The sequence below is a fragment of the Tachysurus vachellii genome, chromosome 1 (assembly GCF_030014155.1).
Source record: "Tachysurus vachellii isolate PV-2020 chromosome 1, HZAU_Pvac_v1, whole genome shotgun sequence".
NCBI classification, from domain to species: Eukaryota; Metazoa; Chordata; class Actinopteri; order Siluriformes; family Bagridae; genus Tachysurus; species Tachysurus vachellii.
In genome coordinates this window covers 6,513,690-6,531,258 of record NC_083460.1, presented here as the reverse complement: position 1 = coordinate 6,531,258, position 17,569 = coordinate 6,513,690, and the positions used below count along the sequence as shown (strand labels likewise).

The 17,569-nt window shown below is 39.8% G+C and overlaps 2 protein-coding genes across 2 annotated transcripts in view; one reads left to right on the top strand and one right to left on the bottom strand.

Annotated features, from left to right (window-relative positions):
• The window catches only part of plpp2a (phospholipid phosphatase 2a), a 227,450-nt gene that overhangs the window by 66,388 nt on the left and 143,493 nt on the right, over nt 1-17,569 (bottom strand). The window lies entirely within an intron of this gene.
• The window catches only part of gna11b (guanine nucleotide binding protein (G protein), alpha 11b (Gq class)), a 43,594-nt gene continuing 34,369 nt past the window's right edge, over nt 8,345-17,569 (top strand). Inside the window, exon 1 of the mRNA XM_060870268.1 lies at nt 8,345-8,840. Within this exon, the coding sequence (XP_060726251.1) occupies nt 8,705-8,840 (136 nt within the window). The 5' untranslated portion in view covers nt 8,345-8,704. The remainder of the gene's footprint in view (nt 8,841-17,569) is intronic.

Below are 17,569 nucleotides of genomic sequence, written 5' to 3'. Positions count from 1 at the left end.
ACTAAAGGATATTGGCAAGTCACCGTAGCCCCAGATGCAAAGGAGAAGACATTAGCCTTCTTCTTTAGCACCAGCAGTGGCCATTGGCGCTCCCATTTGGGCTACACGACATGCCCGTGACATTCCAGAGACATGGACATTGTGCTACAGCCCCACCATTTCCTACAGTATACCTTGATAATGTCGTAATCCAGTCCTCCAACTGGTCCAACCACCTACACCATCTGGGGGAGGTCATGGGAGCCCTCCGGAAAGCCGGACTAATGGCCAACCCAAAAAAGTCTCACCTGGCCTCACCTACCTTAGTAGAAGATGAGAGAAGCAGCGCATAACTACAATGTACCCTTTCAGCTGCATTTCACCGCTCCCTTCTCTACTGCAGCCTCCAGTGTTATGGATATCCGGGAGGCACATGGCTGCAAGGTGGCTTGGCAGAAGCGCAAAAAAATCCTGATAGCGAATCAGAGCAGCACTATATGCTCTTCACCCTCAGCAAAGAGAGAAGTGAGCGGTGTGGGGTCTCTGGTGTTTAGCCCCTCACTGAGACGATACACTATATGTTATCGAAAAATATTCAAGCAAATTGTAATTTCACTTTTTTAAAGATTAGATTAAAATAGATAAATAAAACTATTGGAGGCACGGTGGTTTAGTGGTTAGCACGTTCGCCTCACAACTCCAGGGTTGGGGGTTCGATTCCCGCCTCCACTTTGTGTGTGTAGAGTTTGCATGTTCTCCCCGTGCCTCGGGGGTTTCCTCCGGGTACTCCGGTTTCCTCCCCCAGTCCAAAGACATGCATGGTAGCTTGATTGGCATCTCTGGAAAATTGTCCGTAGTGTGTGAGTGCGTAAGTGAATGAGAGTGTGTGTGCCCTGCGATGGGTTGGCACTCCGTCCAGGGTGTATCCTGCCTTGATGCCCGATGACGCCTGAGATAGGTACAGGCTCCCCGTGACCCGAGGTAGTTCGGATAAGCGGTAGAAAATGAAAAAAAAAACAATTGGAGGTTTTGGTTGATAATTTTGTTGATTTGTAGCATTTATTTCTAGAAAGAAATAGAATTATCTGCCAATGGAATAAGAACATGTAAAGCTTGTCTAGAAATTGGTTTAATAATGTCGGGTTGTTGTCATCTTATAATAGGACATACTGCATAAATGTAACTTTAATTCAAGATTTTTTCACCTGCTGAGCTGTAGTGTAGAGCCATGTAGCCATACAGTGGAGCTAATTAGTGAATAGCACATGACAGGAAATATAACTAACGTCCCATTGTGTTGATTCCGTATGATTCTATTTCCAATAATTTAACAGCTATGTTGAGTTCTACAAAAACCCCATATAGTTGCACTTTCTCTCACACAAAGCTGTGATCTCCTAAATTCCTATTGCCGTTCTTTCCCCCTCGTCGTTGCTGTACAGTAAGCTTCACACACCCCGCTGTACTGTCAGATGGCGGCAGAAACTTCCCGCGCATTTATGGTTGCCACTGGCAACAGAGGTTCATTGCATGTGAAGCCCCAGCTCTGTTCTAAAAGCCCGAGTCTAGATTAAAGACTGAAATACCAAAAGCGAATAATAAACCGGGTTGTGCGTGATATGCATGAAATCTAAAGCCGGTGTGTGTTTTCAGGTGACCCAGCGACAAAGGAAAAAGGAAAAGCATCCGGCATCCTTTGTTTGTTGTTTGTTTACTGTGTAATTCACTGATCATTTCCTCCATTAAAACCTGAGACCAAACACCATCCTGTAGGTCTTCTATCAGAAGAAACAAAAAACATCTCATTTACATTTCCCTGACAGAAAGAAGTCTTGACATCTCTCCCTCCCTCCCTTCTTCTCTCTATCTCCTGCTGTCAGTTAGCAGGCTCACTGTTTGCAGTTTGGCTAGCAGCTTCACAGCCATGGAGAAACCCATATTGCTTTTAGTAGCAGAAGATTCAGCTGAGGGAATGAGCAATGGAGTGAAAAGGGCTTTGTTTTCATTTTACTACACTGACTGAGCACCACTGCATGGAGCTTGTTAAGAGATTACTCTCTTATTATTTTCGTTCAAATAGTATTTACTATTTGTTACTATGATATCTTATGAGCAACATGTAAAGTAGGAATATCCAGACTTATCCATATGGAGATGTTGTGGGTTCATTCCAACCAAGCAGAATCTACACATCTGTTGAAAGTTTATTAAAAGTCGATTAAACAGGTGGAATTAGGTGTGGCTCCTGCTGGATTGGAATGAAAACCAGCACCCACACAAACATTTTGTGAATACGTTTGTACATTCCTGATGTGAAGCCTCATTGATCAAGGCTCCTGGGTTCAATCTTGAGATGATCTCAAGAATTTGTTAACTCATATCTCACAGACATGCTGGTAATTCATGCATCACCACCACCACAAACCTATTGGCTTCGTAGTTGCAATGTAGTTCCTTATATGAAGAAATTTGTTCAGAGTAGTGAAATCGGTACAGCTAAACACGAATGAGCCTAATAGAAGTCCACAGGAGTTACCGAGCCCTTAAAGAGGTCAGAGTTGGAGTGCCAAAGTGTGTGGGCATATTGGTCTATTTATTTATTTATTTATGTATTATTTAAAATTTACACTTTATGATATTTTATTTAAACCATTATTTTCTCAGTGGCCAGGCTGATGGAGAAATTTGACATATAATTGTATTATAGCGTGAGATTATAATGATAGCAGCGCCCTCTGTTGTGCATTGCAATAATAACAAGAGAATAATAATTAATAGATAAAAACTTTAGTTTGTCTCCATCTGCTGGTTAAGATAGATAGATAGATAGATAGATAGATAGATAGATAGATAGATAGATAGATAGATAGATAGATAGATGTGCAAACAGAATGCAGTTACTTGGGTTTGAGATTGCTGCATTTGCTTCTGTTAAAGCACCAGCTTTGGTTTTGATGCTAATCAGTTGAGATGGTTGTGCAAATTCACTTAGAAAGTGCTGTAACAAATAATCCTAGAACGTTGTTTAGCAAATTAGTTTTTATGAAATAGTTAAGTTTAGTGAAAGTTAAAACGTGGTGCCGCAAATCGGGTTCACCGTGGCGGCGTGAATCGGATTATGACGTAATGTTGCAAGTTGGGTTTGGTTGGTGCCACAAATCGGGTTGGTGTTGTGTTGTAAATCGGTGTGGTGTTGTGTTGCAAATCGGGTACTGACGTGGATAGCCTGGAGAGCCACAGGGACTGCTGTGGATAGTCTCCAAATGGTTCTATCTACAGCAGTCCCATGGCTCTCTATTGTGCGTATCAGATTTAAAGGTGACGTCACAATTCAGGTTATAAGGTGGTTTTAATGCAAATCAGGTTGAATGGACATGTTGTTTATACTATTAGGTCACTGTTTCAACAGCTTGTACGCTGGAATAAAACTTGTGCTGTTATTGGAAAATAATCCACTTCAGAGGTGTAAATTCCTGTGCAGCTCTTTCACACCACACTACTAGTTTTTTATTTTTTTTGCCTTTCTCACCATCCTTAATCACTATATATACAGTATATACACCTTTGCTTTCTTTACCAGCCAGCTTCTAGCTCCAGTTATTTAAATTCTATAGTTTTCCCCCAATTAACAGATATGTGGTGTTTGTAAAAAAAAAAAATAATAATAATTGTTTTAATTGTACTAAGATGACTAAGGAACTGTACATACATATACACAGTATATATTTATATACAGTATAAAGGTGCAGCTCAATAAATTAGAACGTTGTAGAAAAGTTTGTTTATTTCAGTCATTCAATTCAAATAGTGAAACTCGTGTATTATATAAATTCTGTACACACAGACTGAAGTAGTTTAACACTACATTTAACACATCATAAATATATACTGCAGCAAAACAGGAAGTCATAGATTAACAGCTTTTGATTAATATAAATATTTGCGTGTTTGGATCAGCGATTTCATTTTGATCTATCAAATAACTGAAGGACACAGTAATATTTCAGTAGTGAAATTAGGTTTATTGTATTAACAGAAAATGTGCAATATGCATCAAAAGTAAATTAGACAGGTGCATAAATTTGGGCACCCTTGCCATTTTGTTGAGTTGAATACCTGTAACTACTTAGCACTGATTAATTAGAACACACAATTGGTTTGGTGGCTCATTAAGCCTTGAACTTCAGACAGGTGCATCCAATCATGAGAAAAGGTATTTAAGGTGGCCAATTGCAAGTTGTTGTTCTCTTTGGCCACGTTCACACTGCAGGTAAAAGTGGCCCAAATCCGATTTTTTTTGGGGTCAAGTGACCAGGTCAGACTTCTTCAGGAGTAGTGTGAACACTCAAATCTGGCCCAGATCTGATTTTTTCAAATCAGATCTGGACCACTTCCATATGTGGTCCTGAATCAGACCCAAATCTGATCTTTTCCAATGTAGCCGCAGTGTGAACAGCCAAGGCGGATTTGATGCGACTTTTACGTCAATCTACATCGACATTCGTCACAATGATGCGCCGGCGAAAGCTTTATTTTTTTATTTTTTTTTTTGCGCCGGCGAAAACGTGACACAAACGTGACTGGTAACGTGTGTGTTACGAGTGTTATATAAAGTGGTTACGTGAACCAGCTCATAATGCTTGCATTGAATACATCACATTATAGCATTACATGATATGTTTGCTTGCACCAGATGATACAATACTTCCTCCATAACCTCGCCAACTTTTTAGCGCAACGGCGTGCTGCGTGTGACGTCATTGTTATTGTTCGTTTGCGCATGCGGGTCAGTTCGAAACAGCAAACAGTTCACACTGGTATCTGATCTAGGCCACATTTTAAAAGGTAAAGTGAACAGTCAAACAACAAAATCAGATCTGAGCAAAATATCCGAATTGAGCATTAAGACTTGCAGTGTGAACGTGGCCTTTGACTCTCCTCTGAAGAGTGGCAACATGGAGGCCTCAAAACAACTCTCAAATGAACTGAAAACAAAGATTGTTCAACATTATGGTTTAGGGGAAGGCTACAAAACGTTATGGCAGAGATATAAGCTGTGAGGAACATAGTGAGGAAATGGAAGACTACAGGCACAGTTCTTGTTAAGGCCAGAAGTGGCAGGCCACGTAAAATATCGAAGAGGCGAAGGATGGTGGAACGGTCAAAAACAGCCCACAGACCACCTCCAAAGACCTACAACATCAACTTGCTGCAGATGGGGTCACTGTGCATCGTCTAACAATTCAGCGCACTTTGCACAAGGTGAAGCTGAATGGGAGAGTGATGCAAAAGAAGCCTTTTCTGCACACACGCCACAAACAGAGTCGTTTGAGGTATGCAAACGCACATTTGGACAAGCCAGCTTCATTTTGGAATAAGGTGCTGTGGAGTTATTAAACAAAGATTGAGTTATTTGGTCATAACAAGGGGCGTTATGCATGGCGGCAAAAGAACACAGCATTCCAAGAAACACTTTCTACCCACAGTAAGATTTGGTGGAGGTTCCATCATGCTGTGGTTAAAGTTGAGGGTCGCATGAATTCCATTCAATATCAGCAGGTTCTTGAGAATAATGTTGAGGAATCAGTCACAAATAATAATAATAATAATAATAATAATACATTTTATTTAAAGGCGCCTTTCTGAACACTCAAGGTCACCGTACAAAAAACAACAAAGACAATCAAAATCGAATAGCTACATTGCGATACAAATTAGACCAGCAGTACAAATTATGGTGTAGAATAAGCTAAACTAAACAGATGAGTTTTGAGCTGAGATTTAAATAATGAAAGAGAATCAATATTACGGAGTTCAGATGGAAGTGAGTTCCAGAGCTGAGGTGCAGAGTAACTGAAAGCTCTATTCCCCATAGTTAAAAGACGGACAGAGGGAACAATGAAATGAGTGGAAGAAGAAGATCTAAGAGTACGAGTTTGTTTTGGAGTATGAAGAAGATCAAGAAGATATGAAGGTGCAAGATTGTGGATAGCTTTAAATGTTAGAAGAAGAATTTTATACTTAATATGAAAAATAATGGGAAGCCAGTGAAGCTGTTCCAGAACAGGTGTAATATGATGGATAGAGGAAGTACAAGTGATAATGCGGGCAGAAGAATTTTGAACAAGTTGCAGCTTATGAAGGGTTTTGTGAGGAAGCCCAATAAGAAGGGAATTACAGTAGTCAAGCCGGGAGGTTACTAGACTGTGAACAAGAGTGGTGGTTGATTGGGTCGTGAGAAAGGAGCGAAGCCTATTGATATTTCGAAGGTGAAAGTATGCAGCCCGAGTAACATTATTTACATGAGAGGTGAAAGAAAGGGTACTATCAAAGATGACACCAAGACTCTTAACCTGAGATGAGAGAGCTATGAGAGATTCATCAATGGAAATAAGAAAATTTGAGAATTTGTTAAGCACAGATTTTGTGCCTATAATGAGAAATTCTGTTTTATTACTATTTAGTTTAAGAAAATTTGCTGAAAACCATGATTTTATGTCAATGAGACAATCAGTAAGAGCAAAGTTGAAGTTACACCGGGGCTGGGTATTTCAACAAGACAACGACCCAAAACACTGCTCAAAATCTACTCTGGCATTTATGCAGAGGAACAAGTACAATGTTCTGGAATGGCCACTGTCCATGCTCGGCAACCATCAAACCTAACTGAACTGGAGATGTTTTATAAGGAGGAATGGTCCAAAATGCATTCATCCAGACACTTGTTACAGGCTATAGGAAGCGTCTAGAGGCTCTACTAAATATTGATTTCTGTTGAGGTACCCAAATTTATGCACCGTTCAAATTAGTTTTGATGCATATTGCACATTTTCTGTTAATCCAATAAACCTCATTTCACAACTGAAATATTACTGTGTCCTTCAGTTATTTTCATTCATTCATTCATTTTCTACCGCTTATCCGAACTACCTCGGGTCACGGGGAGCCTGTGCCTATCTCAGGCGTCATCGGGCATCAAGGCAGGATACACCCTGGACGGAGTGCCAACCCATCGCAGGGCACACACACACACACACTCATTCACTCACGCAATCACACACTATAGACAATTTTCCAGAGATGCCACTCAACCTACCATGCATGTCTTTGGACCGGGGGAAGAAACCGAAGTACCCGGAGGAAACCCCCGAGGCACGGGGAGAACATGCAAACTCCACACACACAAGGTGGAGGTGGGAATCGAACCTCCAACCCTGGAGGTGTGAGGCGAACGTGCTCCTTCAGTTATTTGATAGATCAAAATGAAATTGCTGATCCAAACACCCAAATATTTATAAATGAATACCATAGAAATTGTCAGGGGTTCCTAATCTTTTTCATACGACTGTATATATGATAACTATATAGATATATAGTTTATAGGGATTAATATATCTATATAGATATTTAGCCCTATAAACTATTCAGTTTATGGCCACAAGATGGCAACAGAGCGTTTAAATTCTAAATACTAGCGCCTTAACTTTAAAAGATCCCATAACAAAGCTCTGTCTACGATTTAATTTTATTTTATTTAATGTGTTTTGTTTTTTGAGAACCATGCAATCTATTAGAAAACATTTAGTTTTGACCCGAAGTGCGCTTTTTTTAAAAAAAAAAAAAAAAATACACCGGGACCTTGTAAGTAAAAATAAAGTTAGTGAAAAGAATCTAAGAAAACCGAAATAAAAAACGCATTAAAAATTAAAACATGACTAAAATAATGTTTTAATTTAAATAGGAATTAGTTTTAATATAAGAATTAAGAAGTAAACTAATAAAATTAATTATTATTCATAATTTATAATAATTATAATACTACTACTACTACTACTACTACTAATAATAATAATAATAATAATAATAAATACTAATGGATATTAATGGTTTAATGGCTACAAAAATAAAAGTTTTTGGCTACAAAATAAAATTAATTTCAGTTTCTAATAGGATTAAAAAAAATCTAAATGAAACTCGAAAAATAAAATAATTCAGATTAAACACTACTAATGATTTAATCACTACTTTAATCACAGATTAAACACTACTAATGTAGTCGGTCCCTTGCTGAAAAATACAGTAAAATAAAACACGTGTCAGTTGAAAAGTCTCTTAATGAAGTTGCTGGAATTAAAGGATCATGTTGCGGAGTCATTTCATGCAGCACTTAAACGGCGAATGTGGCGCGTGCCCGGTGCCTTCCGCTTTCCCACTGCGTTATCGCGCGCGCCGTGTTCCCGTGCGCTCGCGCTCGCAGGCTGGAGGAGTGTCTCTCTCTCTCTCTCTCTCGCTCTCTCTCTCTCTCTCTCTCTCTCTCTCTCTCGCTCCTTAATCTCGCCCTTTTATTTCTCTCTGCAACACAGGAACAGCTCCGGGACGGACGGATGGACGGACGGACAGACGGCTTTAAAGCAGAAAGCACTAAAGCCTGAGGTCTCCTCCTCCTCCTCCTCTTCCTCCCCTTGTTTCTCCTCCTCCTCCTCTTCCTCCTCCTTTCCCCGGTTTATTCCTCAGCGATTTTTCACGAGGATCCGCAGCCGCTAACGCAGAGAGTTTTTCGGTAAGGGGACTTTACTCGAGACCGAGGCCCCCGTTCCCCTCCTCTTCCTCCCCCCGTTCCCCTTTCCTGCTTTAGACCCCCGGTGTATTTGACCCTTTTTTACGGATTGATTCGGAGGGTTTGTGAGGTCCGGACGAGGCCGCGGGCTTGAGCGCAGGAGTGGGGATGACTTTAGAGTCTATGATGGCTTGCTGCCTGAGCGAAGAGGCGAAAGAGTCGAAACGGATCAACGCCGAAATCGATAAGCAGCTGCGCCGAGACAAGCGGGACGCGAGGCGGGAGTTAAAGCTTCTCCTTCTGGGTGAGTCTGAGCGTCTGTTTTCTGTTGTTTGTGTCTGTCTGTCTCTCTCTCTGTGTGTGTGTGTGTGTGTGTGTGTGTGTGTGTGTGTGTTTGTTTGTGTGTTTGTGTTCATAACCAACCGCCCAACAGGTTTAACCGTTTTCAAGTGGACGGTTAATTTAATAACGGCTCTGCGTTTAAATCAACGGTCGCTTAGAAACATCAAGTCGTTTATATCTGTTAGCAACGTCGCTAATACGTTTCTCTGCTGTATGAATACGAACCGCGCAGACATACAGAGTCGCTGTATTTCTCCTTCTCCCTCTTTCCTTCTCTCTCTCTCTCTTTCCTTCTCTCTATCCCTCCATACTTAACCCCCCCCCCCCGTATCTCGGTTAGTTAGCCTGTTAGCCGCAGTGCTAACCGATAGCATTGCTAGCTTAGCCTCTGTGTTCCGACCCATACAGGTTGAGAAGGAACCGAAATGTTAATATGTTTGTTTAGGGAATATTTAACTAGCCGTATGACTTTACACAAGTGTATGTTTTCTGACCTAGTGTGAGTTTTATTACTACGACATGACGGTTATTTGAAGTAGCCTGTCATATGCTGAATATTGTGTTTTGGTTTTCTAGCTTTCACAGCCAAGATTAATGCGGTTTGTTTCCATAAAACAGCTCTTGTGTTTTTTAGCTAACATTAAACTGCTAGCACTCGACTTAGAACCTTCCCCATGACTAGGCCTTGTGTGTTGCACAACAGTGATTTTTATGGCCAGCAATGAATCATAACTCTGTTGTGTCGCATTCTAGTCCATTTCTACTGGTTTGTAATGGTTTAACTATCACTGTTAATGGAACCAAGTCTGGCCTAAAGAAGTCTGTGTACCACTTTGTAAGTTCAAGCATTAAGCCTTATTGGGACAGGATTAGATTATTTGGGGGTTGTGGGATACTGTACTTATTTCCAGAGCAATTTTTGTCACCTCCAAAAACTCATGGAGTCACTTTTAGGAGTCTCTCTCTGTTTTACCTGCTGTGCATGCACACATCTGGAAGTACACACACACACACACACACACACTCACTGTTTCTGGTTAATTCTACAGGTCATTCATTTTATGCTGTGTTCTATAACCTATCTATCTATCTATCTATGCTGTGTTCTATAACCTATCTGTCTATTTATACACACTCACACACAGTTTCTGGTTAATTCTACATGTCATTCATTTTATGCTGTGATCTATCTATCTATCTATCTATCTATCGATCGATCGTTTTTTCCACAGTGTTGAAAGATTTTTTTTTTTGTCTTCAGCGAAAACCAAAACAAGGTTGAGTTTAAAACGCAGGACAGTAAAACAGAGTGTATGTTTAAAAGGGCTTGTTAGAGACGCAACATTTCCAAGGGTTTTAGGTAAGTTATTAAATTTGTAGCGCCGTGTGTGTAATGGTCATGTGACGTATTAATGAGCAAGAAAAACCATGCACGTTACAGCGATTAGGTGATTATTAGTTGCTGATGTCCGTCTTCTTTCGCTAGGGTTGTCCAAATAGGATTATTGGTTGTACAGGTGAAAGATATGTTGTATACGCAGGATACCAAAAATCCCATGTCTGTGAGCGTAGTAAGTATGAGGAAGTGATAGCTCGGTGTTTAAGACATTGGACATTATACCAGCATATGGATTATCTGCAATAAAATGAAATGCACCCAAGACGAGCTTGGAGATTGAGTTTCTCCTGCAGTTGTATGAATGCTAATGCATTCGTCTCCAGGTCACGTTTGGTAGTTCCTCTCAGCGGGGTACATGTGATCCCTGAATGCCAAAAAGCAGCAAAAAGGATGTTTTGGCATTAATCTTTTGCATAGAAAGAGCAACAGCCAACTTTTGTGCTTGATCTCAATGGCTAGTTTGCATATCGTACACAATACAGAAATCTGAGTTCACTCTGAACAGTTTAAACGATTTAAAAGGAAATGATCCAGATGTGAAATAATGAAAGTGAAAACAGGGAATTTGTGGTAATGGTTAGTGATTTTTCTGCCTGTGGTGATCTTCAGGCTTTCTGAAAGGAAAACACCTGATGGGAAACACTCATGTAGAGGCAACATTTTGGGTGATGTAGCCAGAGCTGGAAGGATTCCAATAAAGCAGTTATGAAGAGTCTACAGTCAAATTCAATCTCATTAGATTCAGATTAGAAAATGATGTAAAAGTTTGTGCTTTGCGTAACATAACATTGAAAGCCCCGGACATGCACGTTCATGAACGCTGACCAAATTGGTCTGTTGTGATTCCAGTAGCAAGTTTTCCACTCCTCACCATGAATTCGCTAATTTGTCAAATACAGTCAGTTTTCAACACAGTGATACAAACTTTCACAAATTGATCTCAAACAAACGAACAAGTCCATGTCTCGTGGGTCTTTACACCATACTGTCACCAGCGAGCACCAAGCATTATGGAGGTTTTGTAAGAACTAGGCTACAGCTACACACAAGACAGTTTGAGGTCATCATTCCACTTCCACACTGTCTCCTAATCGGCAGGGTTTATTTTAAAACGATGGCCGTCCGTGGCCACACGCCCATGATAGCACTGTGAGTGGAAGAGCTGAAGATCCATTAGAATGTCGGAATGTGCACTTTATCTAGCCAGGCTCGTATGTTTCGAGATCCGGACGTGTTTGTTGTGTGACTTGGACGCTGGAGTAGTGCTATCTGTCTTAGGCACGCTCTGCATTCATTTCCTATTCATTTCCGCTCGCCACCACAGAACTGAGGGCATAAAAAGTGAGCTGATCATTGTGAAAGGAGTGCGGGGGAAAAAGAGCAGAGGAAGAAAGAAATAAGTTTGGGAAAGCCATCTAGAGAGATTTCAGCATTAGGAGTGTGTGATGTGGCAAAAATATGACGATTTGATATTTGTAGACTTTTGGATGAGATGCAGTGTGTATAGGTTTGCTAACACACTGCTGACACTACAATAGTGCTGTGTTTAAAAACATGTTTGTCTACCAAAGTTATTGATATGACTCTGAAATTGTAAAAATGTAACTCACATGCAATGTAAAGTTTTAAAAATTCAAGAGTTGACATCTAATTACAAAACATTTTGTTCTTATCTTCCAATCGAATTTGGTAACTTTTTTTCAAACAAACCAAATTGTTACGAAGATACAAACCTGCAATATTTCCGAAAAGCGTATCGCGGTTCTTTGTTGTTTAAAGTTTATTTATCATCCAGTGTAATTCGCACTGAATTACAACTTCCTCCTTAGCATTTTGTAAATTAAATAAAAACTAAGAAATTGGAAATAATTCAAACCTGCTTTTTAAGATTGTGTAATTATTCGTCTGAGCAGAACACTAATCAATCAGGACTTGAGGGTTAAACAGCATTAGTCCTATGATTAATATACGACGGAGTGAATTTAATGTCACCAAGCTTCGTGAGTCAGTACACAAGAAAAGCTTTGATTCATGCTTAAATTAAATTAAATTAAATTTCCAGTAAAAACATTTAGCCATCTAACCTGCCGAGTGGAGGTTGAAATGCCCTGCCACATTTTTCACCAAGCTGCTCATAATAAATGTTTAGAAGCGTAGGGACTTTTTTAGCACCTGTTATAGCCTTGTGCGTTCATGTTCATCCAAGTGATAAGAGAAGCAAATATATTTTATAGAAATTTCACAACATATAACAGAACGGTTATCGAACAATCCAACGCCATGGCTTGTTTAAGGGCAACATCAAAAGTATAGAACATTACAGTACAGACTCAAACTTTTCAAACTACTTTTCTTCTCATTCTCTCTGTGTCCTGTTCGTTTTGAGTAACTCAATTATGAGCTTAATAGGATGAGCAAACTCTTAAAGTGGTCAGCGTAACCCTGGATAAGTCTTGACAAATCTGGATTATCCACATCCATAATCAGCTTTGTGAGACAATTCTCTGCTCCGGAGGTGGTGGATGATCTATATATCTGTGTATTTGCCTACAGCCCTGAGAAAGGGATTATGGGTAAGACTGGTTGACTGAATAATGCGAAGTAGGTGACTGTGTGGTTCTGTCCTAAATGGTGTTTGGATGCACCGGCAGGTTAATATGTTAAATATAGTAGATTTTAAACAAGTCATAAAAGTCTAAATTCATGTCAGAAATAAAAGTGTAAAGACTCCGAAGGCGTGTAAATTTAATTTGATTAGTTAAGATGATAAAACGTGGACTGCAGAGTGGTCATGCGCTTGTATCACCTGTATCACCTCAACTGGTCGCATATGATTTCAGTTCAACTGATACGGCGAGAGCCGTCCTGTCGACCGACGTGGTTCATCCCTTGGTTCAAATACAGGAAGATAAACACAAAGCTTGGCTCAGTTTTCAATTGACAAACGCATCCCAGATCCCAGAGTCAACATAGAATATGGAGCATGGATATTTTAATCTGATTTGGATGTTGATGAAGCATTTTGTTGCTCTGTGCTAAACAGGGAAGCATCAATACTCTAAATATAATGTTTAAGCAGCATGTTCTGTGCTTGGAGTATTTTAAAGAGTCTTTTTTGCATCGTATGTGCCAACAGCAGCTACTTTTAACAGGCAGGTTTCTATGCAAAATACAATAAATATGATGATAATGTTGGAGATTAAGTCACCCAGCATGTTTAGAACTTAAGCCCTGTCTCTGTCTGTTCAGGAAAATCTGCTATTAAACGATTAAATAACTGCTTATGGTGTAGCGTGTCACAGGGTCAAAACCCAGCAGAGATTTGATTTCCCTCAACTGCACCTAATTCAGCTGTTGGAGAACCTGAGCAGAGGCATTAAACTCTCAGGCTAATACGGTGGGAAACCAGTTTTTCCCTTTGTTGTTTTAATGCTCAGTACAGATAGAATGTATCAAGTACTCAGGTTTTACCATTCAGGACAAACACCCATGCTTTCACTTTCAATTCTGAACCTGGTGAAATGCCAGCCGTGCTGCCTAATCCTCAAAACCTGCTGAAACATATGAACATATGAGCACATAGAGAGGGAAAAAGGTTCCCCCAGCCTTCTGCAGCACCCAGAACTATCCCAGTAGAGCCTTAAGACGGTCGACGTCGGTTGTGCAAACACAGGTTTATAGACTTTGGACTTTTCATTAGGAGGCAATGAAACGCTCAGGCTGCATTTGCGTCACGCACGTAGTGTTTTCGATGACTGTTGGCCAATCTGGAGCATAATGGGAATCAGAGTTTGTTAGGTGAAGCCGTTCCGGCTGCTTCAGCGGCCGCTTCAGCGTCTCTCATTGCTGATCTTCCAACCTGGGAATATGTCTCAAACACACCTGGCTCTGGCCAGTGGCGTGGATCAAACTTCACCTATTTTCATGAAAGTCCTGACAGGAAGGAGTAGCACTGTTGTAGCTATTTTCAAATGCCACCTATATGTAGTACTTCTATTTTTGATTTGAAGGTCTGTGTATGTTGCAGCTTTAAGATTTCTCTTCATTAGAACGATATAGAAGAGGTTTAAACATTGCACCAGCATGACAGTGCCCCTGTACATAAAGCAAGCTCCACGAATACATTGTTCATCAAGAACATTGAACACCTTTGGGATGAACTGGAACACCACCTAAACACCAAACCTCTTTACCTGACGTCAGCATCTAATCTCACGAACATTCATGTAGCTAAATAAACACCAATCCCTATAGCCACAGACCAACATCTAGTGGAAAGCCTTCCCAGAAGACTGGAAGTTACAAATTATATGTATAAATATGGTAACAGCAAAGTAGGAACCAACCTCTTGTTAATGTACATGGGTTTGGAACGGGAGCATACAGGTTTGTTATGCGTTAGGCGTCCATATGCTTTTGGCCATATAATGTACACTGGTATATGTAACCTGAATTTAAATAAGGTCAGGTAGTCTCGAAGGAAGGAGAGGAGGAAGAGGAGAGACAGATCATGATGTCCTGCACCATGGTCCTGCTTATCAAGCACCAAATTATGGCCAGTTTGGAAAAAACAACCAGTGACTAGAAACAAGCGGTGTCTCTTAGTTGCCATGACAACATGACTAACTTAATTTGACCTCGATTAAAATCAGGCATCAACAGAGATGAGGCTTTTAAAGTTTAGTGTTGAACATGAAGAAATCAGCAGTCTGAGCAGGTTACCAGGGTTGCCAGATTTTCTGTTGCTTTAGTAATCAGAAACTTTTGATTTACACACCGATATATATATATATATATATATATATATATATATATATATATATATATATATATATATATATATATATATATATATATATAATATAATATATTTACACATTTCTTACTGGTGCTCTTGGTCAGGTATCATTTTTATAGTCAAGTCAAGAAGCTTTTATTGTCCTTTCAACCATATATAGCTGTTGCAGTACACAGTGAAATGAGACAACGTTTCTCCAGGATTATGGTGCTACATAAAACAAAGACAGAGCTGAGGACTTAGTAAGTAGTCCTAGATACATAAAGTGCATCAGTGCAACCTGGTGCAAACGGTGCAGGACAAGACAAACAAGACAGTGCAAACAAATTTACAAGACAATACACAAAAGACAGTAAACAGAAGCAGTGCCAACTAGTGTAAATACTGTATTTTCAGAAAATATTATGTGTGCAGAAATACTGGAATGAACAGTGTTATAGCAGCAGTTACCTGAGATATTGTACAGGGATGTGCAAAACAGCAATGAACTGAAATGTCAGACAGAATGTACAGATAGCAAAAAGTGTGCAAAAAAACAGCATGTAAACAGATTGATGGATATATATTGGAAGTGTGTTATTTACATTTTTTTAAAAGGTTTTATTTACGTTTTTTAGCCTGACTATTTCCAGTACATGGACACGAGACAGCGGTGTTCATGTATTATATTAACAGTGGTTGTGGTGTTGGACTAAAACTCGGAAGGTTGTGAGTTCGAATCCTAGGTCCATCAAGCTGCCACTGCTGGGCCGCTGAGCAAGGCGCCTAACCACTTTCATCAGCCACGAATAAGAATCTGATGCTATCATGTTCACAGAGTCCCATATACATAACAGTGGGTGTTGTATGATAACCATACTACACCATAGTATACTGAAGTCACGTTTTCTTTCTACATACTTATGTTTGATGTGAACATTAACGGAAGCCTTTTTTTCTTCGTCTTTTTTCACCCTTTTCAGCTAATTGTGTGGCGGCGATGTAATAACCGTACAAGTTAACTGCTATTCCTAATAAAGTGAACAGTGAGTGTGTTTTTAAGTGGAAGAAAAGACAGGACTTGGCTGTGGTAGGAAAATAATCATCTTCAGGATGGTGACGGTGTCTGTTTGTCTCAGCACATTATACTTTATTCCATACACACACTGTAATCACCTAAGTCTACTTAATAGACTTGTTAGAATGCTCTGAGGATATTGCTGTCATTCCTTTTTCCTTGTAGAATATTTCTGTCCTTTTTCCCCCCTCTCCTGTGTGTGTGTGTGTGTGTGTGTGTGTGTGAAAAAGAGTTCTCCTTGATGAAATGCTTCAAGGAGGCTGAGTGACCCGGGTTGCTCCCCCTGTGGCTGTATAAATAGAACAGGTGCCACTCTTCAGCGTCACAGAAAGAGACCTGCAGGGATGGATGAATCTCTCTCTCCCTCCTTCCTCTCACCCATTCTCCTTTTCTCATCTGCTTCTCTCATCTCATCTCGGTTTTATCTTTCTTCTTCGTCTTGCCCTTCCTCACAATATATTTTCAGCAGCTTGCTCTCGGACACAGTAAATGTACATCTGTAAAAATATGTAGATTGCCATATTTAATGGCACACTTGATTTAGATAAGATTAGCCCCCCAATCTAAATTTAGGGCACCCCTAGACGCTACAGTGTCTTGTAAAGTGTCTATAAAATGACTGACAGCAGGCACATCTATATACAATCAAGGGAAAAAAACCTTCAGTACTAAACTGCTGTGAAGGTCAAGTTTTATAGACCTGACTAACCTTTGACCAAGTCACAGGCTGTTTTAATAGCTGCTACTAGCAGTAGTTTCAGATCTTCAGGGGAAAACTGTGACAGATTTTCAGAAGCAAGGTTTTTATTTGATTATTGCAAAAACTTTTTAATTAGCATTACGGATGTGACACAGATAGAACTTTTTGGAAAATAATAAATAAATAAGTGGCGAAATATGACGAATGATGCATCGATAGCAGGCAGGGAAAAGACGTCGCGCTACTTTCCTGAACTGATTTGTACCTCGTCTTGTTGTAAATTCGAGGTCTCTCACTCCATAAAGGTTAGTCATGTTAGTGTTTGATTAATAGTTTACCTCAATGTTGACTGTCATTTTTCCCCCCTCAGTATATAGGGCATTATAAAAAGATTTTAAATGTTTTTGTGCTTTTTTTTTCTTCTTTCTTTAATTTAAAGACATAACGACACTCCAGAACGCGCTCCCTCTTTTGCGTCGTCTCTCGGCACAACCACTACTAAACCAAGAATTTGCCAGGAACAACAATGCAGTTTAGGGTTATTGAGTTCACAGCACAGATAAAGCCTACAGATTCTTCTAGTCATGTGACCTGCTAAGTATCAAGCACAAAATGTGCAGCCAAGTGCTTCTTCAATTCAGTTTTATTTAAAAAAAAAAAAAAAAAAAAAATCTATTATTTATTAGTAATTAAAACCTGTAGAATGGTTTGGAACGTTTGCATGACAAAAAGAAAAT